Source organism: Nicotiana tomentosiformis, chromosome 6 (assembly GCF_000390325.3).
Source record: "Nicotiana tomentosiformis chromosome 6, ASM39032v3, whole genome shotgun sequence".
Classification (NCBI taxonomy): domain Eukaryota; kingdom Viridiplantae; phylum Streptophyta; class Magnoliopsida; order Solanales; family Solanaceae; genus Nicotiana; species Nicotiana tomentosiformis.
The window spans coordinates 34,214,999-34,239,348 of record NC_090817.1 but is presented as its reverse complement, the minus strand read 5'-3'; the positions used below and the strand labels follow the sequence as shown (position 1 = coordinate 34,239,348).

At 41.5% G+C, this 24,350-nt stretch overlaps 1 protein-coding gene across 3 annotated transcripts; it reads right to left on the bottom strand.

Annotated features, from left to right (window-relative positions):
- Nucleotides 1–10,825: 10,825 nt before the first annotated feature.
- On the bottom strand, nt 10,826–23,599 carry LOC104093506 (2-alkenal reductase (NADP(+)-dependent)). 3 transcript variants are annotated; one of them, XM_070177262.1, is made up of 6 exons: nt 19,385–19,411; nt 19,277–19,318; nt 14,736–14,913; nt 11,975–12,141; nt 11,698–11,780; nt 10,826–11,386 (listed from the first exon to the last, which is right to left on the bottom strand). In XM_070177262.1, exons 1-6 carry the CDS (start codon nt 19,394–19,396, stop codon nt 11,008–11,010), a joined length of 861 nt encoding a protein of 286 aa, XP_070033363.1. In that variant the 5' UTR covers nt 19,397–19,411; the 3' UTR covers nt 10,826–11,007. The 3 variants fall into 3 exon arrangements, with proteins under 3 accessions (XP_070033363.1, XP_009597549.1, XP_070033362.1); XM_009599254.4 differs by lacking the exons at nt 19,277–19,318; nt 19,385–19,411 and adding an exon at nt 23,141–23,599; XM_070177261.1 differs by having other exon boundaries at nt 19,277–19,411.
- Between the last annotated feature and the right edge of the window lie 751 nt (nt 23,600–24,350).

Here is a 24,350-nt window from a genome sequence, read left to right as displayed (position 1 = left end):
GAGTGCATTCACGTGGTAAAAGGAGCCATGTAAAAATTGGAGGTGAGAGAAAGAGAAGAGATATCAAACATGAGATATGAGGAGAAAGAGAGGGTGACAGTACTCGAGATCTGAGGGATTAGATTCGCTTGCTGAATAGTTCTCCTCTCCTATATCATCATTTCGTTTTTCTCCTATATATGTGCTTACCCGAAAAACGGATAGAGTTAAATTTATACGTAGTTCTAAGGATATGTGGTATAACTTGGCAAAAATTAGAAAGTAAGTAGAAATATATTGAGTATCGACTGTATAGCGAATGAAATACAAACCAAATTGAATAGAAAGCTAGTTTATGAACAAGCAAGATGAATCAATGTATAAAACTTACAAGATGATAATCTCTATATGGATATCAGTATGTTTTTCTCTATGAATAATATGAGAGTGTATTAATGCCTTGATGTTTTCTCCGTACAGAAATAATAGTCATCCCTCTTATAGTGGAGGGATCCTACTATGGATATAATTAAAAATACATAGTGGGGAATCTATGATAGAATAGCTTTTCTCTAATTCCCGCCGAGATTTCCTCTCCTTAATGCGACTGTAACGGCTCTTGTCCCTTCGCTCGATCTTGATCGGACTTGGTATTGGTTGGTCTCCAGATTTAGAGCTCGATATTAACTCGAGCTCGATATTAACTCAAGTTCAATATCGAATCGAACTCGATATTGGTCAGTCTATGGCTCTTAAGCTCGATGACACCGCTTGACTTCATGGTTCTATTTGGACTTGAGCTCGGTAATGACTTCGAGCTCGGTATTTGATCGGTCCCAGAAATTTGAGCTCAGTAACCTGGCTTCGGATCTCATCCCGATATTACGAAAATGACCTTCAGTCCATTATGTTCCAATCTTTACTAATCAAACGAAGGTCGAAATCGGTTTTGACCATACACAAATAGTCCCCTCGTTTCTCGGGAAGAATGTGGCGAGAAAAGACATGATTTTCCAACGGTATGACTAGATATACACTGACGTTTGCATCGATCCCGACCATGACATACGTGATAGATGTCTCGTGGGTACAGTTACCAAGGCATTAAATGCGTGTCAGACGATGGCCGGCCATTGCTGATATCGAACCGCCAACCCTATAAATAACTCCTCTTTTTACCATTTTTTACTTTTACATCTCCAATTTTCAAATCTTCTAAGTTCTTCATCCGCAGATCTGTGACCATCACTGCAAATTTCTTCTCAAAATCCCAAATACTTCCGATCTTTGTCCACAGAAATTTAGATGGCCAAAACGTCTAAAATTGTTCCGCAAAAAGAGGTTGCTTCTTCATCACGACCTGCCGGTGGCGAGGATGTGGTGGAGCCTTGCCATGAGGAATTCGTTCCGGTAGGGTGTTCAACTGTTGGTGATTTTAAAATTGAAAAACCTTCCCCGGTACCGGGCCGATGTGAGTCGATGTCGAGGTACCAGTGTTCAATTACCGAGAAAGTTCTCAAGAAAGTCATACAAGAATGCAACTGGGATGATAAGCTCGTAGTAGTCCCATCGCTTGATGAATTAATTACTACCCGCATGGAAGGGTTCTTAAGTGTTTACACATATCATTTCACGTTGGGCCCCTTAGACCCCGTCATCGTCGCCTTTTACAAGAAATACGACGTGACCCTCGGTCAGATCCATCCTTCCTTTTGGAGGATAGTGATCCTTCTACGATTTTTCTCGAGAAAAATCGAGGGGCGTATCTTCACCCTCAATCACCTTATGCTCCTATATACTCCCCGACTTTACCGAGGAGGGTTAATCAAGCTTGCTCGCCGAGAAACCAAAGTGTCATTTTCGAGTATAGAAGAGACTCGTGGTCGGGGTTGGATGGGCCATTTTGTTCGAATCAAAACCTTAGACCTGATTCTTGTCGATGACATGCCGTTTCCTGAGAAGTGTAACATGAACCGTGAGTAATCGTTTCCCTTTGCTCGTTTTAATTTTGTGACTGCCCTCAATTTTATTGATCCATTTTTCTTTTCTTGTCACAATCGTAACTCGGATGCCGTAACCGATCCCGGATCTTAAACAATGGGTTGAAGTTCTGGTGCAGCAGAGACCGTACTCCAAGCATGCTTGGGTTGAATTATCAAAGGGTCGATGGGAGGCCTGAAGGCATGGTAAGTCTCTTTCTCGATTTATCTGTTATTTGATCTTCTTTATTCGCTTATCTTCCTTTTTCCCTTTGTAGCACTCGGGAAGGATGTAGTCATGAGGCCCCCATCTGGTGATGAAGAGATTCCTGCCCCGAAGAAAGTTAAAGAAAGCAAGAGAAAATATGTACCAAGCTCCCCGAGCCTGGAAAAGCAAAAACCAACTAAGAAGTCTCGCAAGTCAAAGGGGGTTTCCGGTGCCATGACTTCTGTCACGCCCCGAACCTAGGAGCGAGACAAACTTGGTATCAGAGCAGTTCTATCCTAGGGAGTCTACAAGCTGTGTCTAGTAGAGTCTTGTTTATAGATGTGTTGTGCACCACATTATATAAGCAGGGCACTACAGGGCATTTAGGAGTTATTTACCCTTCTTTGAAATCTAAATCGTGCTATAGAACTGAGTTATAGGAAATCTGAATTAAACCTATGTGTTGGTGTTTGCATACACAGATGACGGTGACTAGGAAGACTACGGCTAGCCAGAGGAGAGACACAGCAGCAGGTGAGGGGACCAGCAGGGTACCCCCAGTAGATGGGGCCCAGTCTGAGGCTCAAGGCGAGACCCCTACTCAGCCATTACCGGCTCCTCCACCAACTACGGAGATTCCTAGGGAAACCGCACATCCAGTTCCCCCTCCACTTCCATCAGATCAGGACTTGAGGAGTGCGGTGCATTTGTTGACACATTTGGTAGCTACCCAGCAACAGGCTAGGGCATCAGCTAGTGCAGGAACTTCTGAGGGGTCTGGGAGTTCAAGGGTCCGAGAGTTTATTACTTTGAGTCCCCCAGAGTTCACGGGGACAGATCAGAGGGAGGACCCGCAAGATTTCATAGATCAGCTTCACAGGATCTTTCGTGTTATGCATGCCACGGAGAAAGAGGCAGTTGAGCTAGCAGCTTTTCGACTCCGAGATATAGCCATCCTTTGGTACGAGGGATGGGAGAGGTCCAGGGGACGTGATGCACCTCCAGCTATTTGGGAGAATTTTTCAGATGCCTTCCTTGACCAGTACTTACCACGGGAGATCCGACAGGCTCGAGTCGATCAGTTTCTAGCCCTCAAGCAGGGTAATATGAGTGTTCGAGAGTATAGTCTCCGTTTTGACTCATTGGCCAGATATGCACCATCCATAGTTGCTACTATGCGGGACAGGATTCACAGGTTTATAGCAGGGTTAGCCCCAGAGTTAACCGAGGCATGTGCCACCGCTGCATTGCAGGATAGTATGGATATCTCCCGGATTCAGGCATTCGCCCAGAATATAGAAAGGGGTAGGCGTCGGCAGCAGGGTACAGAGAGGGCTGAGCAAGGGCAACGTAAGAGGATGAGATTTCCTAGGTCTCAGGAGCAATCTCAGGGTAGTTATAGGACCCAGTACTTCGGACGGCCACCTAGGCCTCCGCCACCTCGGTTACAGGGTTACAGGTATGACCGCTATACTCAGTCAGGACCAGGTGAGAGCTCACGGGCATCGGGTTTGCAGCGACAGCGAGGATCTGCACAGACATGGTCATTTCCTCCACGGTGTGACATCTGTGGTAGAGGACACTTAGGCCAATGCCGAGCAGGTTCTGATGCTTGTTATACATGTGGGCGTCCAGGGCATATGATGCGGGATTGCCCAAATAGAGATTCGGGGGGAATGGCACAACCAGCGAGTTCAGCAACAGGATCATCTATGTCCGTGCATCCCTTCAGGTCTGGGGTGTGACAACTTCGGAACTAGTTTGCCAATTAAGGGACGAGCCCGAAGAAGGAGAAGAGGATTTAGCCTGTGTACGGGCTAACATTGTGATTCAACAATCTTCTGAATTGGCGGAAGTAAATAAGGGAATCCTGGCCATAATCCCAGAACAAGAAGAAGTCGAGACTATCACGTCTCGAGCTAAGATGATTTAAGGGGATGTCGAGGGTAGGACTTCTCGGGCAATAGAAGATATTTAGAGGGATGAACACGGGATATTTGATATTAGTGGATCCCCTCAGATTTCAAATGTTATGATCCGAGAGGCCATTATGTTGGAAGGCTGATCCTACGAGGGCATTTAGGAGTCGACCGATATCCACAATTTTCTGGATGGGCTCAAATCAGCTGCCTGGGAGGAGGTTATTGGTTTTAGTGGAATACCGATACCAAAGAAAGCGTCATCGTCGGGTTCGGCTGGGTCTTTATCGGTTCACAAACTGGTGGACCGATTCCTTGCCCCGAGTGTTGATCCCGTCCGTAGGCGGAAGATAGTGCTCTCCGTGCCTGAGGATACCCGAATTTTTTATCCCCCCATGGGGATTTCTAGTTACCTTCGGTCCTTGGCAACCGAAGAGGATCAGCCAGTGATGAATGCGGTAGGGCTCGCCTATCTTTTCAATGAGGCCCAGCATGCATTGAATCGGGTAATTCTGATGGCATCTCTGCCGTTTCTTTTATACTTAGAATTGTAGATAATTCTAACATTTTTCCTCATGTTTTTAGGCTTCGGTGTTGCATCACGAGGCCTTCCACCGAATTCGAGAGAAATATGAGGCTAAGGTTCAGAACCTCACTAAGAAGAGTGACTCTTACAGGCTCCTTAGTGAAAAACTTCGAGCAGATTTGACAGTGGCTCGGGAAGAGCACGAGGAGATAGCTAAGCAGGTATTCCGAATTTTCCATGATAGTGAAGATGTGATGGAGATAACCACTAACGATCCGATTCTACAGGTTCGACAGAGGATCGAGCAGATCGGACGACTTAACTCACAGGTAGACGGGCTACTAGCTGAGGCAAAAGAATGTAAAAGAAATATGGATATCCTTGCCTCGAAAAGGGAAGCCGTTCAAGCTCGGTTGGATTTGTCTGATGCCCAACTTCGATCTGTGAAAGAAAATACCTCGGAGCTGATCGAGAAGATGAAAGAGCTTCAGTGATTGTTGGATTTAGCAACCTTTGATAAAGCAAGCTTGGCCAATAAACTCGAAGTGGCCAGATCTGAGGTCATCGAGGCCAATAAAAGAGCCGATGCTAAAGTGGCTCAGTTCAGGATCGATGTTGAGTTTAATCAAGCCAAAGGCAAGAGCATGGTCGAACACGCTAAGTAGCAAGCTCGGAGAGAAGCTCTCGAGGAAGTCAGTGCTCAGGGCTTCGATGTTGAGGCCGAGATTGAAGTTGCCAGGGTGGAGGAGAACAAGGCTCGAAGGATGGCCTTTCCTGAGGAAGACTCCGATAGCTTGAGCGGGTATAAAGGTGAGGAAGATCCTGATAATATGGACTTCGATGAAGATCAAGCCAATTAGGACCTTAGGTAGTTTGTTGTTTTTTCTTTTGAGGCTGATTTCGGTCTTTGTACAAAAAACTTGTTTTGGGCCGAGTTGCCTTTGTATAAGATTTGTATATATAAAATTTTCTCCTTTTGAAGAAAAATAGCTTTTAAGCTGATTAGTTCGATTTTGAATCACTGTAGCCTTCGGGCTTTGTGGGTAGTTTTCCCTTCGCTTATCGGGCTCGAATAGTCTTCACGCTTAAATAGCCGAATGAGTGTTTGTTCGAACTCGAAATAATGAGTAGTCCCTTAGGCTTAGTAGTCGAATGAGGACTTGCTCGAACTCAAAATAAGAATAGCCCTTAGGCTTAGTGGTCGAGTGAGGACTTGCTCGAACTCGAAATAAGAATAGCCCTTAGGCTTAGTAGTCAAGTGAGTGCTTGCTTGAACTCGAAGTAATGTAGCCCGTAGGCTTAGTAGTCGAGTGAGTGTTTACTCGAACTCAAAATAATGCAGCTCGTAGGCTTAGTAGTCGAGTTAGTGATTGCTCGAACTCGAAATAAGATTAGCCCTTAGGCTTAGTAGTCGAGTGAGTGCTTGCTCGAACTCGAAGTAATGTAGCCCGTAGGCTTAGTAGTCGAGTGAGTGTTTTACTCGAACTCGAAGTAATGTTTCTCGTAGGCTTAGTAGTCGAGTGAGTGATTGCTCAAACTCGAAATTATATTAGCCCTTAGGCTTAGTAGTCGAGTGAGTGATTGCTCGAACTCGAAGTAATGTAGCCCGTACGCTTAGTAGTCGAGTGAGTGTTTACTCGAATTCGAATTAATGTAGCCCGTAGGCTTAGTAGTCGAGTGGTGTTTTCTTGAACTCGAAGTAATGTAGCTCGTAGGCTTAGTAGTCGAGTGAGTAATTACTCGAACTCGAAGTGATGTAGCCCGTAGGCTTTATGGTCGAGTGAGTGATTGCTCGAACTCGAAATAAGATTAGCCCTTAGGCTTAGTAGTCAAGTGAGTGCTTGCTCGAACTCGAAGTAATGTATCCCGTAGGCTTAGTAGTCGTGTGAGTGATTGCTCGAACTCGAAATAAGATTAGCCTTTAGGCTTAGTAGTCGAGTAAGTGATTGCTCGAACTCGAAGTAATGTAGCCCGTAGACTTAGAAGTCGAGTGAGTGTTTACTCGAACTCGAAGTAATGTAGCCCGTAGGATTAGTAATCGAGGGAATGATTGCTCATACTCGAAATAAGATTAGCCCATAGGCTTAGTAGTCAAGTTTGGGCTGATCGAATTCGAAGTAATGTAGCCCGTAGCCTTAGAAGTCGAGTGAGGACTTGCTCGGACTCAAAATAAAGTAGCCCTTGGGCTTTGTAGATAGTCCCCGAGTGAGAATGGTTGCTCGCACTCGAGTCGGGGTAGCCCTTAGGCTTTATAATCGAGTGAGTGTTGCTCAGAAGTAATGTAGCATGTAGGCTTAGTAGCCGAGTGAGTGTTTACTCGAACTCAAAATAAGATTAGCCCTTAAGTGTAGTAGTCGAGTGAGTGCTTGCTCGAACTCAAAGTAATGTAGCCTGTAGGCTTAGTAGTCGAGTGAGGATTTTCTCGGACTCGAAATAAGGTAGCCCTTGGGCTTCGTAGATAGTCCCTGAGTGAGAATGGTTGCTCGCACTCGAGTCGGGGTAGCCCTTAGGCTTTATAGTCGAGTGAGTGTTGCTCGAACCCTAAGTAATGTAGCCCGTAGGCTTAGTAGCCGAGTGAGTGTTTAATCGAACTCGAAGTAATGTAGCCCGTAGGCTTTGTGGTGCTCGATCTCGTTGATTTTTCGGTTGGCAGTCCCCGATTTATGGGGTAATGGTCGGCCCTTAATCCTGTTTGCATAATAGATCTCGAAATAGAAGAATTTTTCTGGGATATAAGATATAGGTAAAAAAGAAATTTTTCTTTGTAAGTCATTATACATGTGTTCATGTTTTGTGCCAGGGCTCGGGCCAACTACATGGGCATGACTCATTTGACCATTTGGCCCTTATAATTTTTCCTGTCGAGGCCCTGTTGACATGAAGTAACGAAGTAACTTCCTTTGCACCGAACTTGATAATCATCATTGATATATTCGATGATAATTCCACCCAGTATTCGAGTTTGATTGTAAGGAGGCCTCGGATATTGTTGAATTGTTCCAAGTTAGCACGATCAATGGTTGCTTCATTAAAAAACCTTGCCGAAAAACCCATTTGGGACAAAAACCGATCTAAGGGGAAAAGAGTGCAATGCGTGCATTCTGACCTAAAGGCTTCGAGTTGAATAATCCATCCTTGTCTTTGGTCGAACACCTGCAAGGGTTAGTTTCGAAATATAGTTGAACAGGGGAGGATCGCACCTTAGTAGTAGTATCGTTTTAGGCATGACACGGTCCAATTGCTTGGTAGTTGATTGTTGTTTATCACACCGAGCTTGTAGGATTTCTACTATACAACCGGTATCGGTCCCTAATCGGACTTTGTTCTCGGTTGGTAGCCCTTTTAATAACGGACCCAGAACCCATCTGGTCATCTTCGACTCTTATTTTGGATTGATATCGATTGTGCACATCGGCCCAAGTAATAGCTGGGTACTCGATCAGGTTATGCTTCAGCCGCCGTGAAGCCATCAAGCTTCGTTCGTTTAGACCCTGAGTGAAAACTTGAACAGTCCAATCGTCTGTAACTGGTAGTAGATCCATTCGTTCCATTTGGAAATGAGAAATGAATTCTCTTAGCATCTCGTTATCCTTATGTCTTACCTTGAATAGGTCCGACTTCTTGGTCTCGACCTTTATGGCCCCAGCATGTGCTTTTACGAAAGAATCTGCAAGCATAGCAAAATGCTCCATAGAGTTAGACGGTAAATTATAATACCATATCATTGCTCCCTTTGTCAGGGTTTCACCGAATATTTTCAATAATACATATTCGATCTTATTGTCCTCTAGATTGTTTCCTTTGATGGAACGTATGTAAGAGGTGACATGTTTGTTGGGATCGATCGTTCCATTATATTTAGGAATCTCAGGCATGCAAAACTTCTTTGGGATCGGTTTAGGAGCTGCGCTCGGGGGAAAGGATTTTGTACGAAATTTTTGGAATCTAAGCCCTTCAATATCGGTGGTGCCCCCGGGATCTGATCAACCCTGGAATTATACGTTTTCACTTTTTTGTCGTTTGCCTCGATCAACCTTTCTCCTGACTCTATTCATTTTGTCAGTTCTTCGAGCATCTTAACAATTTCAGGATTAGTCCCTGATTCTTGCTCATTTGACCTTACTATAGCTGGTCCTATTTTGTGGGTGACTTCTTGGGGTGGACTGGGCTCGAGTCTGTTCGGTGCCTGGGTTTGGATCTTCAACTGGGCTATTGCTACTTATTGAGCTTGCAACATCTCGAAAAACATATGCAAGCTGATTCCGTTTTCCCCAGCATTTTGGGTATTTCGAGCTGCAGACCGAGTTCCACCATGAATGCTATTTTCAGGGTCGGAACGTTGGTTCGCCTTGATGGCCACATGTGAATTAACACCAATTGGCTCTTCGACCCGAGCTCCAATGGGATCGACGAATGGCCTTCCACCCCCAGGGGTTAAGTCGTTGTTCTCATCTTGAAGGCCAGCTTCGTTGTCGATAGGTAGGGCCATTAATTGAGGATTCGTTGTTTTTCAACCTGAAATCAAAAATACTTCCAAGAGAAAGTATAAAATGGTGTGTTTTGCAAAGATTCGTACAAAATAACCACTGTTATCCTTAGCCCCACGGTGGGCGCCAAACTGTTTACCCGAAAAACGGATAGAGTTGAATTTATATGTAGTTCTAAGGATACGTGGTATAACTTGGCACAAATCGGAAAGTAAGTAAAAATATATTGAGTATCGACTGTATAGAGAATTAAATACAAACTAAATTAAATAGAAAGCTAGTTTATGTACAAGCAAGATGAATCAATGTATAAAGCTCACAAGATGATAATCTCTATATGGATATCAGTATGTTTTTCTCTATGAATATTATGAGAGTGTATTAATGCCTTGATGTTCTCTCCTTACAAAAATAATAGCCAACCCTCTTATAGTGGAGGGATCATACTTTGGATATAATTAAAAATACATAGCGGGGAACCTATGATAGAATAGCTTTTCCCTAATTCCCACCAAGATTCTCTCTCCTTAGTGCGACTGTAACGGCTCTTGTCCCTTGGCTCGATCTTGATTGGACTTGGGATTGGTTGGTCTCCAGATTTAGGGCTCGATATTAACTCGAACTCGATATTGATTCGAGTTCAATATCGAATCAGGCTCAATATCGAATCAGGCTCGATATTGGTCGGTCTCTGGCTCTTAAGCTCGATGACACCACTTCACTTCATGGTTCGATTTGGACTCGAGCTCGGTAATGACTTCGAGCTCGGTATTTGATCGGTCCCAGAAATTTGAGTTCGGTAACCTGGCTTCGGATCTCATCCCGATATTACGAAAATGACCTTCGGTCCATTATGTTCCAATCTTGACTAATCATACGAAGGTCGAAACCGGTTTTGACCGTATACAATATGCTTCTTGACTCATAAGTATCTGATTATTTAGATCGCCTTAATTATAGGACAGTCTAGAGAATAAATGCGGAAGTAGGGTTTAGAAGATGGGATTACAATTTATCCATTTTTTTAATTAAAAATGTTAAATCAGGCCAATAACATGAAGTTGCGCTATTTCTTTTCAATAGATGGACCGTGTTGTATCTACATGCCAATTTCTCTATTTTAACCGTTTATGTTAAATCTTCATCTGTTGTATCCTTTTTAGAATATTGAGGTTAAATACTCTCTATTTTCTATTTTTAAACCTCACTGTCCTTCTAAAATGTCAACTCAACATAACTGGTTCATTCCGAGGCTAAATTTGTGATGCACATAATCGATCTTACTTCTTATTCTACAACTCTTAATTTATACCATGCTTTTCCTTGTTTCAAGCCTTTGTCTAACTTCCTCGCAAATCAACTAATATGATATCATCTACTAATAGGGATGTACACCATGGGACAAGTACTGAAGAATGTTTCTTTTTTACATTTGGATGAAAAAACAGATTTTAAAATTTTGATTGTTTTAGTTTTTGTTTTTGCAACTTTTTAAAATGAAACGCTTAAGTTACCAGATAGTCGATAGAATTAAGCAATTTTTATCTGACACTGCATGTCCAGATAATTAAAAATATCCATGATTAAAAAGATATGAATTTTGTAACACCATCTCGATTTTTCCGTCTAAGATACAAGAAGAGGAATTATACTTGAAAAATCCTATGTAGCAAGAATAGCGGAAACCTTTTGGTAATTTCATGTGGCTAGGTAATATGGAATGATCATGAACAAAACATAGACTGGCCAGAAATTATTGATCTAGTTCGTTCTTTTTCCCTGAAGCAGATACACAATGCAATTAAACAAAACCAATGATAATTCAAAGCGCGTAAACACAAACAGCTCTACTACAAAAGGGAAAGTTTATTAAACACAAATATCACGGCAAGATATCCATTGGTGACATTCATTCACGCGAAACCATCACGACTTGCTTTCCAATATTGCGACCAGAGAAGAGACCAACTAGAGCAGTGGGAGCACTTTCAAGGCCATGGGCAACATCTTCCACATAAACAACCTTGCCTGCCTTTATTTGAGGAATGACCATTTCCAAATATTTGGGGTAAAGATGATAGTAATCAAAAACAAGAAATCCTTCCATGCGGATTCGTTTTGTGATGAGGCAAAACAAGTTGTGCACTCCTTCAGTCTGCTCAAGGTTGTATTGCGAAATCATCCCACACACAGCAATACGGCCATAGAGTTTCATGTTCACAAGAACTGCATCAAGCATCTTCCCTCCCACATTCTCAAAGTAGATGTCAATTCCATCAGGGAAGTACCTAATAAGAAACCAGTATTTCCAGTCACTTGTGAATATTATAGAAAGACTTGACAAAACTAGGATGCCTACGAAAACTATCTTCATAATATCATCATACTTTTCACTGAACATCTTTACTTTGGGACTTCCAGATCTAGCCAGTTAGCAGTGGATCCCAGTTTTCAGTTCAAGGAATAAATATCATTCTATGTAAATATCGATGAATCCTTTTACGTGAACAGGAAAAGCTGTTGCTAACTGCTTCTCTAACACCAGGCCATGTTTGTACAATAGGTAGATTGTTTTCTAGCAGGAAGTAAGATTACTCACCTCTTCAAAGCTGCACTTAAATCCTGCTCCTCTTTATAGTTAAAAGCTTCGTCAAACCCAAATTTGCTCTTCAACAGATCAACCTTTCGAAATGAATAAAAAAGAGACATTAAATAACAAGAGAGTTAAACATCATGGTCTATTAAACTAAAACCTCTCTTTCCCCCCCAAAGGCATAACCCACCCAACCCCAACCTTTGGGTTTGATGGTGGACGGAGCACAATGAAGAATGAAGATAGCTTCAACACTATGAAGATCCAACGCAATGGAACTTACCTTTTCTTTGCTTCCAGCACTACCAACAACGTAGCAACCCAGCATCTTTGCAAATTGCCCAACGAGCTGACCAACTGCTCCAGATGCAGCTGAAACAAAGACAGTTTCCCCCTTCTTGGGGGAGCAAACCTCATGAAAACCAGCATAAGCTGTCATCCCAGGCATCCCTGCACACATAATTAATGAGCTCTTCTTTTATATCAACAACACATCCTGCTTCTCTCTCTGACCTACTGATAAATATATCTATTGTTTGCCACAAACTTTAACTTTATACTAGAAACAGCGAGGAAATGATCAAAATGGTCCTTAATGTATGGAGGCTGTTTTATCTTGGTCCTTACTGTATTACCCTTAAAACATATAGTCCTTAATGTATATCAAAAGATAACGTATTTGGTCAATTTGCCCTAAACCTAACAGATTTGTCAAAAAGGGCTGTTAAATTTAACCTAGGCACCCCATGTGCAGCTCACATGCAATTAAAGACAAACGCTTTCCCTTTTTTCATCTTAAAACAGAGATTTGGAGAGGAACAAAGAGCTTCTATGCACAAGAGCTCTTTGAATGAAGAGGTTGTGTCTCTTTCTTTCGTCTCTGCCATAAAAAATGTCTACGAAGAAAGCTATTTGTTGACAATATTAACAAACGAAGCAAATTGTCGGCAACAAGTAGGAGCTTCTCTCTTTTCTGTTCTTTTCTGAATTCCTAATTCTTAAAGTTGCTCTGATGCGAAGGTGAAAGCGAATCCTAATAGAAGGAATTTTTGAAGCCTTTCGACATCATTGTTGAGGAAAACTGATACGAACGGACGATACAAAAGCTCTAATCGGAGTCATATTTAATAGGGCTGACTTTAAATTTTTTGTTTCATTAATCTCTTTCTTGTTTAGTCTTTTTCATTTAACTCGAAAGTCGAAACAAAAAAAATGAGTATTTTATGCCAAATCGATTTCTGTTAAAAGAAAATTCTGAAGCATCATGCAACAAGATTAGTCGAAGAAAAAAAGATATGACGCTTTAACTATCAATGTAGCGCAGCTTTACACCTCAGTCCCAAAGAAGTTGTCATCGGAATATTGCTACTTCATATGAGCGGAAAAATATTGAACATATTGCTTTTGCCTTCAACATTAGGATATGGAGAACAACTATGTATTACGAGTTTGGTTCTCTAAGGCAATTGAAAAGGTATTTATACATCTTCAACATTTTCAATAGAGTTTCAGATGCCGAGGGGCAGAGGCTTATTGTAATGCAAAATGAGTCAAGTCTTATATGCAAAGGCTTTTAGGCAAAATGACCTTTGGTTTATGTAATTGTAATGGTAGTATTTTTCTTTTTGTCAAAACTGTGAAGCTTTAACTAACAATGAAGTGTAGCTTTTTTAAGTTTAAAAATCAGGTGCATTCGTAAATGGTTTTCAGTGAAATTTTATTGTGCAATTGTTTTGGTGCTCTATCATTTAAGTGTAGCTTTTTTAAGTTTTCCCGCTTTTTTGATGATTGCACGTGAGCTGCACATGGGGCGCCTAGGTTAAATTTAACAGCCCCTTTTGACAAATCTGTTAGGTTTAGGGCAAAAGACCAAATATGTTATCTTTTGATATACATTAAGGACCATATCTGTTAAGGGTAATACCTTAATACAGTAAGGACCAAGATAAAGCAGCCTCCATACATTAAGGACCATTTTGATCATTTCCTCTAGAAACAACAAAGGGTTCTACATACTTCGTTAAGTATTTTATTTATTTACTAATTTTAATAGGGGAAGGACATACATGAAAATAGGGAGGAGAATTCAGACACAATCTTAAGTCAAGTATAAAACAAGTTTAAGCACAACTGCAGCCATCAGACAGGGAACTAATATAAACATTTAGCACATACAATTCTAGAAACGGCTGATCATCTGTTTTTACCATATAAAAACTTCAGTTATTCATCCCATTCATGAACTAATAAAGAAATAATCTATTCCACCTTTGGAAGCAGCGCATTTATTTTTGCGAGAGAAGCTGCACAGTTCAATAAACATGTTTCACGACATGAACATACAGCCCTCCGAACCAACTCTTAAGGTACAGTAAGCATTCAATGAAGGAAACATGGATCTAATATCAACTTTCCAAGTATCAATCTGGTGTAAATGAGCTTTCTTGTTGGCTCACCAACTCATATATGGTATTCTTTAAGACAACTGTGCAGGAATTTTTGACAAGCACAAACATGTAAAAGCATGATGAACCGGATAAATATGAAGAACAAAAAATGAAACGCAATAAAAAAATGTATACTATAAGTACATGAACATGTTGTATCGTCTTTAATCTCCACACATGTTAGATAATCAAAATTCAAACAAAACAAAATCTTCAATTTCAATTACTTATGGTGCTTCTCTTAATGTATGGGATCAGCCTTTATGTTGGATATGCCATTAAAATATCTATCTTTTACCTAATTAAAACCAATACAAATCGCATCCACATGGTTTTACAAAAAAAAAGACACAGATTCATGCTCATAACTCCTGAACGGAATGGAAAGCTTCATCAAGAAGACAGAGATAAAGTGTGCAAATATTCATTATAAAGGTAAAACTGATTATGAAATGCAGGAGGCCCAATTCTAGCATTTTTAAGCAGAAAGGCAGCATTATGGTTTGAATAGTTAAAAAAAAGAAGAAGTACCATTTCAAATTGCTAAACTATATACCTCAGGGTCAATAGATTCTGCATATTGAGAGAATAACTCACCGAGGATTCCTGTGTAGTAGGAAAGAGGCACATCCTTGTCATGAATTTTAAAGAGAGTCTGAGTAGGTGTTATAATACTATACTCTTCCCATCCAGTCATTCCCCAAACTAAGTCACCTTTTTGGAATTTTGGATCACCAGACTCCAAAACTTTAGCCACTCCATATCCCGTGATAGGCTACAACAGAAAAAAAGTTATGAGAGACATTATCATAGGACAAACTGTTAACCATACAGAAAATCGTTTCCGTCTGTTTCATATTTCAAATCATTGTGGTCTGGATCCCAACACATCAAAAACAAGGAATAAAATATTCCATGGGAAGAACGAAGTCCACTTACCCTCAACGTTTACAACATCTACAAGTTCTTGAACAACACAGGGGAAAAGAAATAATGTTATATTTGTATGTTTGAGGTCAGCACGATTTACTTGTGGTTGCATTTTATGGATGTCAGTGTATACGGTCAAAAACGATTCGAGTCAGTCGTACGGACTGATCGAGACGATAATGTTTCGATCAAAGGATATCTGCATGACAAGCTCGGTCAAGATCCGAAGTAAGGGCGGTGAACTTCGAGCTCCAAGACCGATCAAATGACAAGCTCGATATCATTATCGAGCCCATATCCAAATCGAACTACGAGGCAAAGCAGAGATTATCGAAGATGCATGGACCAACCAACATTCACCCTGAATACCGAGCTCCCAAGTCAGAATCGAGATCGGACCAAGGCCGAGGGCTCGATCCAACACTGAGTTCGAGCCAGCATCGAGCTCGCAGATTAGGGCCGTTCACTACGGGAGAGAATCTTGGCGGAAACCGAGGAAAAGATAATATATCATGGGCTCTCCACTACGTATTTTTTATTGTATATAAAGTAGGATCCCTCTACTATAAGAAGGATGGCAACAAAAGATCACGGGGGGGGGGGGGGGGGAAGGAGTGCTTGTTTTACTCACTCTTTTTGCTCACTATTTTCATTCTCATAGTTAAGAATACACATATTTTCATTTCTCTACACGATTTATATCAAATTGTATCGCACATCCTTAGAACCATACACAAATCTAACGTTATCCGATTTTCGGGTAAACAGTTTGGCGCCCACCGTGGGGCTAAGGGTAATAGTGGTTGTTTGATACAAATCTGCAATACACACCAGTTTACAACTTCAGATCAACAATGGCAAACCCAAGATTGATGGCTATACCTATCGACCACGAAGCCGGCCTTCAAGATGAAACCAACGACTTGACACCCAGGGCCGGAAGGCGAATTAACGATGTCACCGAAGCTCGAGTCGAAGTGCCGCTAGATGTCAATTCACAAGTGGCTCTTGAGGCGAACCAACGTTCCGAACCGGAAAAAAGCATTCAGGGCGGTACTCGATCCGTAGCTCGAGACACCCATAACGTGGAGGAGATCGAAGTCAGCTTACGGGTGATCTTCGAGATGTTACAAGCCCAGCAAATAGCGATAACTCACTTGCAGAGCCAAACTCAGGAACAAAGCAGGCCGGAGCCCAATCCGCTTCGAGAAATCACCCACAGAACGGAACCAGCCATAGTAAAGTCAAACGAGCCAGAATCGGGGACTACTCCCGAAATTACTAAATTGCTCGAGGAACTCACAAAACGAGTCGAAGCCAACGATAAAAAAGTAGAAACATATAATTCCAGGGTCGATCAGATCCCGGAATCTCCACCAATGATAAAAGGGCTAGATTCGAAAAAATTCATTCAAAAGCCTTTTCCCTCGAGTGCAGCCCCAAAACCAATCCCCAAAAAATTCCGCATACCCGAAATACCCAAATATAACGGAACGACCGACCCCAACGAGCACATCACTTCTTATACGTGTGCCATCAAGGGCAATGATTTGGAAGATGACGATCGAATCTGTATTATTGAAAACATTCGGTGAAACCCTGTCAAAGGGGGCAATGGTATGGTATCATAATTTACCATCTAACTCTATTGATTCTTTTTCTATGCTTGCAGATTGCTTCGTAAAAGTACATGCCGGAGCCATAAAGGTCTAAACTAGAAAATGGGAATTGTTCAAGGTAATACAAAGGGATAACGAGATGCTAAGGGAGTTCGTAGCTCGTTTTCAAATGGAACGAATGGATCTACCACCAGTCACAGACGATTGGGCTGTTCAAGCTTTTACTCAAGGTCTAAACGAGCGGAGCTCGATGGCTTCACGGCGGCTGAAGCAAAATATGATCGAGTACCCAGCCATTACTTGGACCGATGTGCACAATCGATATCAATATAAGAGTCGAAGATGACCAGTTGATTTCTAGGTTCGTTACGAAAAGGCAAAAGTCGACCAGAGATCGATACCAGCCATATAGCGGAAACGATACTACTGATGAGTATCCAAAGCCTCTTTAAAATCAACCTCGTATACTAGGGGGTTTTATCATTGAACGCATCTGTGATGATTATCAAGTTCGGTGCAAAGGAAGTTACTTCGTTATTTCATGACAAACAATGTCTCAACAGGAAACGTTGTAAGTGATAAATGGTCAAAACGAACCATGCTTATGTAGTTGGCCCGAGCCCTGACACAAAACATGAACCCATGTATAATGATTTGCAAAGAAAGCCCTCTTCTTTACCGATATTCTATGTTCAAAATTTACTATGCAAACAGGATCGAGTTCGAGCAAGCGCTCACTCGGCCATTACGCCTACGGGCTACATTATTTCGAGTTCGAATCATTCACTCGACTACAAAGCCCACGCGCTACTTTTATTTCGAGTTCGAGCAAGCACTCACTCGACCATTACGCCTACGGGCTACATTATTTCGAGTTCGAATCATTCACTCGACTACTAAAGCCTACGGGCTACTTTTATTTCGAGTTTGAGCAAGCACTCACTCGATCATTACGCCTACGGGCTACATTATTTCGAGTTCGAATTATTCACTAGATTACTAAAACCTACGGGCTACTTTTATTTCGAGTTCGAGCAAGCACTCACTCGATCATTACGCCTACGGGCTACATTATTTCGAGTTCGAATTATTCACTCGACTACTAAAGCCTACGGGCTACTTTTATTTCGAGTTCGAGCAAGCACTCACTCGGCCATTACGCCTACGAGCTACATTATTTCGAGTTCGAATCATTCACTCGACTACAGAGCCCACGGGCTATTTTTATTTCGAGTTCGAGCAAGCACTCACTCGACCATTACGCCTACGGGCTACATTATTTCGAGTTCGAATCATTCACTCGACTACTAAAGCCTACGGGCTACTTTTATTTCAAGTTCGAGCAAGCACTCACTCGGCCATTACGCCTACGGGCTACATTATTTCGAGTTTGAATCATTCACTCGACTACTAAAGCCTACGGGCTACTTTTATTTCAAGTTCGAGCAAGCACTCACTCGACCATTACGCCTACGGGCTACATTATTTCGAGTTCGAATCATTCACTCGACTACTAAAGCCTACGGGCTATTTTTTTTCGAGTTCGAGCAAGCACTCACTCGACCATTACGCCTACGGGCTACATTATTTCGAGTTCGAATCATTCACTCGACTACTAAAGCCTATAAGCTACTTTTAATTCAAGTTCGAGCAAGCACTCACTCGACCACTAAGCCTACGGGCTACTTCGATCATTACGCCTACGGGATGCATTGCATCGAGTTCGAATCATTTACTCTATTACTAAGCCTGCAGGCTACTTTTATTTCGATTTCGAGCAAAACTACTCATTTTCTTCGAGTTAAAACGAACACTTGACTATTTAAGTTGAAGGATGTTCGAGCTCGATAAAGCGAAGGGGACTACCCACAAGGCCCGAAGGCAACAGAGATTTAAATTCAAACAATCTATTCAGTTTGAAAGGCTATTTTTCTTCAAAAAGAAGAAAGATTTATATTTATAATTTTTTTGTAAAGAGGCGGCTACTCTTCCAAAGGGAAGTTCTTTATACAAAAGCCGAAAGCGGTATCAAAAGAACGCAACGATCGACCTAAGGCCCTAAATGACTCAATCTTCATCGGAGGCCGTATTCTCGGCATCATCCTCGTCTTCAGACTCCCCCGAGTCATCGGAGTCCTCCTCAAGAAAGACCAACCACCGAGCTTTGTTCTGTTCCGCCCTGGCGACTTTGATCTCGGCCCCAACATCGAAGCCTTGAGCTCTAACCTCCTCGAGAGCCTCTCTCCGAGCCTACCACTTTGCATGCTCGACCATGCTCGCGGCTTTGGTTTGATTAACCTCGACATCGATCCTTAACTGAGCCACTTTGGCATCGGCTCTTTTGTTGACCTCGACTACTTCAGATCTGGCCACTTCGAGTTCTTTGGCCAAATCTGCTTTATCTAAACTGGCCAAATCCAACTGATGCTGAAGCTCTTTCATCTTTTCAATCAGCCCCAAAACATTTTCTTTCACAGATCGAAGTTGGGCATCTGACAGCTCCAACTGAGCTTCGACGGTTTCCTTTTTCAAGGCAAGGTTATCCATACACTTTTTATATTCTTCTGCCTCGGCCATCAGCGCATCTACCTGTGAGTTAAGCCGTCCAATCTGCTCGATCCTCTGCCGCACCTGCAGAACCGGATCGTTAGTGGTTATCTCTTTTTCATATTCACTATCATGGAACATGCGGAATACCTGCTCAGCCATCTCCTCATGCTCTTCCCGAGCCGCTATCAAATCTGCTCAAAGTTTTTCACTAAGAAGCCTGTACGAGTCATTCTTCTCAGTGAGGCTCCGAACCTCGACATCATGCTCCTTCCTGATTCGAAGAAAGGCCTCGTGATGCAACACCAAAGCCTGCAAACAAAAGGAGAAACATTAAAATTACTTGCAACTCTGTGTAAAAGAAGCGGCGAAAACGCCATCAGAGTTACCCGATTCAAAGCATGTTGGCCTCATTGAAGAGACAGGCGGTCCCCACCGCATTCATCACTGATTGATCTTTTTCGGTTACCAAGGACCGAAGGTAACTGGCAATCCCCACAGGGGAAGAAAAAATTCGGCTATCCGCAGGTACGGAGAGCACTATCTTCCGCCTTCGGTCGGGATCGATACTCGAGGCCGGAAATCAGTCCACCAGTTTATGAATCGAAGAAGGCTCGGAGGAACCCGACCACAACGATTTTTTGGGTACCGGCATTCCACCAAAACCAGTAACCTCCTCCGAGGCACCTGACTCGAGCCCCTTCAGAAAATCGTGGATATCGGCCGACTCCTGAAAACCCTCATAGGACCGATCCTCCAACATGACGGCCTCTCGAATCATGGCATCTGAAAATTGAGGGGATCCGCCGATGTCAACTATCCTGAACTCATCCCTTGAAATATCTTCTACTGCTGGAGAAGATCCACCCTCGGTATCCCTTCCAATCATCTTAGCTTGAGAAGGGATAATCTTGGCTTCTTGTTCTGGGATTATGGCCAAAGTTCCCCGATCTGCTTCCACCAAATTGGAAGACTATTGAATCACAACATTAGCCCGTACGCAGGCTAAATTCTCCTCTCCTTCTTCGGGCTCGTCCCTTAAATGGCGGACCGCTTCCGAAGACACAACACTAGGGCCCCCCTTCGGCTTCCGAGATCTTTTAGCCGGTTTCTTCTTTTCCGAGTTCGAGAAGCCCGATACGTCTTTTCTCTTCCTTTCTTTCACCTTCTTCGGGACAGGAACTTCTTCGCCACCGGACGACGGCCTCATGACTACATCTTTCCCAAGTCCTACAAAAGGGAAGGGGGAGATTTACCGTACAAACCGATGAAGAGACAAATCGACAAAAAAATTTACCATGACTGCTGGCCTCCCATCGACCCTTTGATAATTCGACCCAAGCACGCTAGAAGTACGGTCTCTGCAACACTAGGCTTTCGACCCATTGTCTAAGATCCGGGATCGGTTTCCGGCATTCGAGCAACGACTGTGATAAGGAAAAATGGATCAGCAAAATAGAAAGCAATCATAAAATCAAAACGAGCAAAGAGAAACTTTTACTCACGGCTCATATTCCATTTCTCGGGAAATGGCAAGTTATCGGCAGGGATCAGATCCGAGGTCATGATTCGAACAAAACGGCCTATCCAACCCCGATCCCGGGTCTCGTCTATGCTCGAGAATGGTGCTTTGGTTGCTCGGCGTGCAAGCTTGATCAGCCCTCCTCGATAAAGTTGGGGACTGTAAAGACGCATAAGATGATCGAGGTTGAAGACACGCCCCTCGACCTTGCTCGAGAAAAATCGAAGAAAAATCACTATCCTCTAATAGGAAGGGTGGATTTGGCCGAGGGTCACATCGTACCTCTTACAAAAGGCGACGATGACAGGGTCTAAGGGTCCCAACGTGAAAGGATAAGTATAAACACTTAAGAACCCTTCGACGTACGTAGTAATTGATTCACCGGGTGATGTGATTACTACGAATTTATTATCCCAGTTGCATTCTTGTATGACTTTATCGAGAACCTTTTCGGTGATTGAACATTGATTCCTCGATATCGGCTCGCACCGACCCGGTATCGGAGAAGGCTTTTCAATTTTGAAATCGCCTACGGTCGAACACCCAACCGGAACGAATTCCTCAGGGCGGGGCTCTTCCACATCCTCACCACCAGTAGGTCGAGATGAAGAAGCGATCTCTTTTTGCGGAACATTTTTAAACGTTTTTGCCATTTAAAATTTCACAAACAAAGGACAGAAGTATTTGGAGTTCTAAGGAAGAATTTGCAGTAAAACTCATAGGTTTACAAGCAGAAAACTCAGAAAAGGAATTTGCAAAATTTTGAAGACTGAAGACATAAAATGATGAATGGTGGAAGGAAAGGCTATTTATAAATTGAAGCAATGACGGTTCAATATCAGAGGTGGCCGACCACCGTCTGACACATTAAATGCCTCGGTAAAACCGAACCGATGGGACAACTATCACATGCGTCATGGTCGGGATCGATGAAAATGTTAGTATATATCTGATGGAGCTGTTGGGAAATCATATCGTTTCTCGCCACATCCTTTTCCGAGAAACGAGGGGACTATCTATATACGGTCAAAACCGATTCGAGTCAGTCGTACGGACTGATCGAGACGATAATGTTTCGATCAAAGGATATCTGCATGACAAGCTCGGTCAAGATCCGAAGTAAGGGCGGCGAACTTCGAGCTCCAAAACCGATCAAATGACAAGCTCGATATCATTATCGAGCCCATATCCAAATCGAACTACGAGGCAAAGCGGAGATTATCGAAGATGCATGAACCAACCAACATTCACCCTGAATACCGAGACCCCAAGTCAGAATCGAGCTCGGACCAAGGCTGAGGGCTCGATCCAACACTGAGCTCGAGCCAGTATCGAGCTTGCAGATTAGGGCCGTTGCAACCGCACTATGGGAGAGAATCTTGGCGGAAATCGAGGAAAAGACAATATATCATGGGCTCTCCACTACGTATTTTTTATTGTATATAAAGTAAGATCCCTCTACTATAAGAAGGATGGCAACAAAAGATCACGGGGGAGAAAAAAGAGAATCCCTGGTGCTTCGTTTTACACACTCTTTTTGCTCACTATTTTCATTTTCATAGTTAAGAATACACATATTTTCATTTCTCTACACGATTTATATCAAATTGTATCGCATATCCTTAGAACCATACACAAATCTAACGTTATCCGATTTTCGGGTAAACAGACAGTTAGATTGGTATGTAGTTCACAAAAATAAGTAGAAAGCCTGTCTATGTTGTTTTAAGACTAAGATGTACTGAAACTTTGCAGTCTGTTCAACAATTACAAGAACGTTTATTGGCTTGTTAACGGAGGAGGAGAAGGAAGAACCAAATGAACACTTTTTTTTTTTGCTAATCCCAAATGACTAAATAGAAAAACACTACCATTAACAACTTATTTACTCCAACCTATAGTATTTTATTCTTTTGATTTAGTTAAAATAATTTTACTGAGCTAAATGGCTTCCAACATTGATATCTGATGACATTTTCCAAACATCAGTCAAAACTATTCGATTAGCCTTTAATAAATTATAAATCTCAAATATAATTAAATAATCCCAATACAAACAAGAGCAACAAGAGTACATTTTTATTATTACATACGCTAGGTATTAAGGAACATTCGAATATATTTCAAACAAGAGCAACAAAAAACAGTTTTTTTTGGTTTGGATTGTTTTACCAATTTTGATTAGTGGAGTAATAAATTAAAGTAGAAAAAGAAAACCTAAACTATTCCATAAATTACATTCAGTAGAAACTGGGTTCCCACCTCCCACCCAGAATATTATAAATCATTTTTCACTAATAAATTAACAATCCCAAAGCAAACAAGACTAACAAACAAAAAGACAACATATTAAGTCCAAGAAAAACAAATTACTACACACTTACGGAGCCAGGAGCGAAGGATTCAACATAGCTACCCTCAATTTTCCTCATGCGGCTACGCATATAAGGGTCACAAGACAAGTAAAGATTCTTCACAACCACATCATTAGAACCTTCTGGAACTTTGAGTTTAATGGTGGCATTCTTGATTTCCATGTCGGATTCCTTAGGGTAACCTGCGACATAGTTTTTAAGAATGACCTGTTTGTTGCTCACTTCTTCTGCCATTTTTTGCTTCTCTTCTGTTAATAATAATGTGAAAAAATATGTGTATATATAGGGGGAGAGAGAGAGAGAGAGAGAGAGAAGGGTGAAGGAAAATGTGAGAAATATCAAGAATGGGAAAACGTAACGGATGGCGTAGGCGATCTATACGAAGAGAGTTGTGTGTTGGAACTTTTGATTGTACGTGTTTCTATCGTGTGTTGGCGGTGTTTTCACATTTTGGAGTTGTGTACAAGTTCTCCACTCAAGAGACAATTTCCACTTCATTTTCTTTCTTTCTTTTTTATTTTGTTTGTCTTAATTTGTACTAGTTTTTTCCTTTCTTTTTGTTCTTTTTTCCTTCATAAAACATAGAAAAATTTATTAGTTACTCCATTTTAATTTATGTAGTATTGTTTGATTGGATATTAAACTTAAAAAAGGAAGAAAAAGAATCGTGACTCTTGTGGTATAAAATATGTCATTAGATTTTTGTGGAGTATGAAAATATTTTATCCAGTATAAAATAGAAAAATAGGATTAAATTATTTTTCAACATAAAAATATATCCTTTTTTTAAAACGAACAAATAAAGAATTCCATTGCCACATAAAATAAAAATGAAACAGAGGAGCAATCCTTAAATTGAAAAAATTCTAGGTGTTTGGCCAAAATGAAAAATTATTTTTGAGCAGCAACCGAATTAGTTTTTCTACTTTTGGGGAGAAGCTACAAATTCTAGCTTCTTCCGAGAAGCAGAAGCAGAAAATTAATTTGTTCAAGACAACAATAACCTTAAATAAATTCATATTTTCTAAATTATCTCTTATTAACTTAACATTTTTCTTTTCCTTTTCCTTTTTATTTTTATTTCCACTATACATTTCTTATCTTTTTTTATTTTAATCATATTTTAATTCTCTTTTTCTTATTTCTAAAAGTAGATTTTAAATTTATATTGAATGATGTATTTTGAAATATTTAAATTATCATGCAAACAATAAGTAAG

Excerpts from the sequence above, each read along its gene's own strand:
- LOC104093506 (XM_009599254.4), bottom strand. The coding sequence starts at position 23,365 with ATGGCAGAAGAAGTGAGCAACAAACAGGTCATTCTTAAAAACTATGTC. Across the intron at positions 12,142-14,735 it reads CTACTACACAGGAATCCTCG|GGATGCCTGGGATGACAGCT; the intron begins GTGAGTTATTCT and ends TTATGTGTGCAG. Across the intron at positions 11,387-11,697 it reads TTAAGTGCAGCTTTGAAGAG|GTACTTCCCTGATGGAATTG; the intron begins GTGAGTAATCTT and ends GTTTCTTATTAG.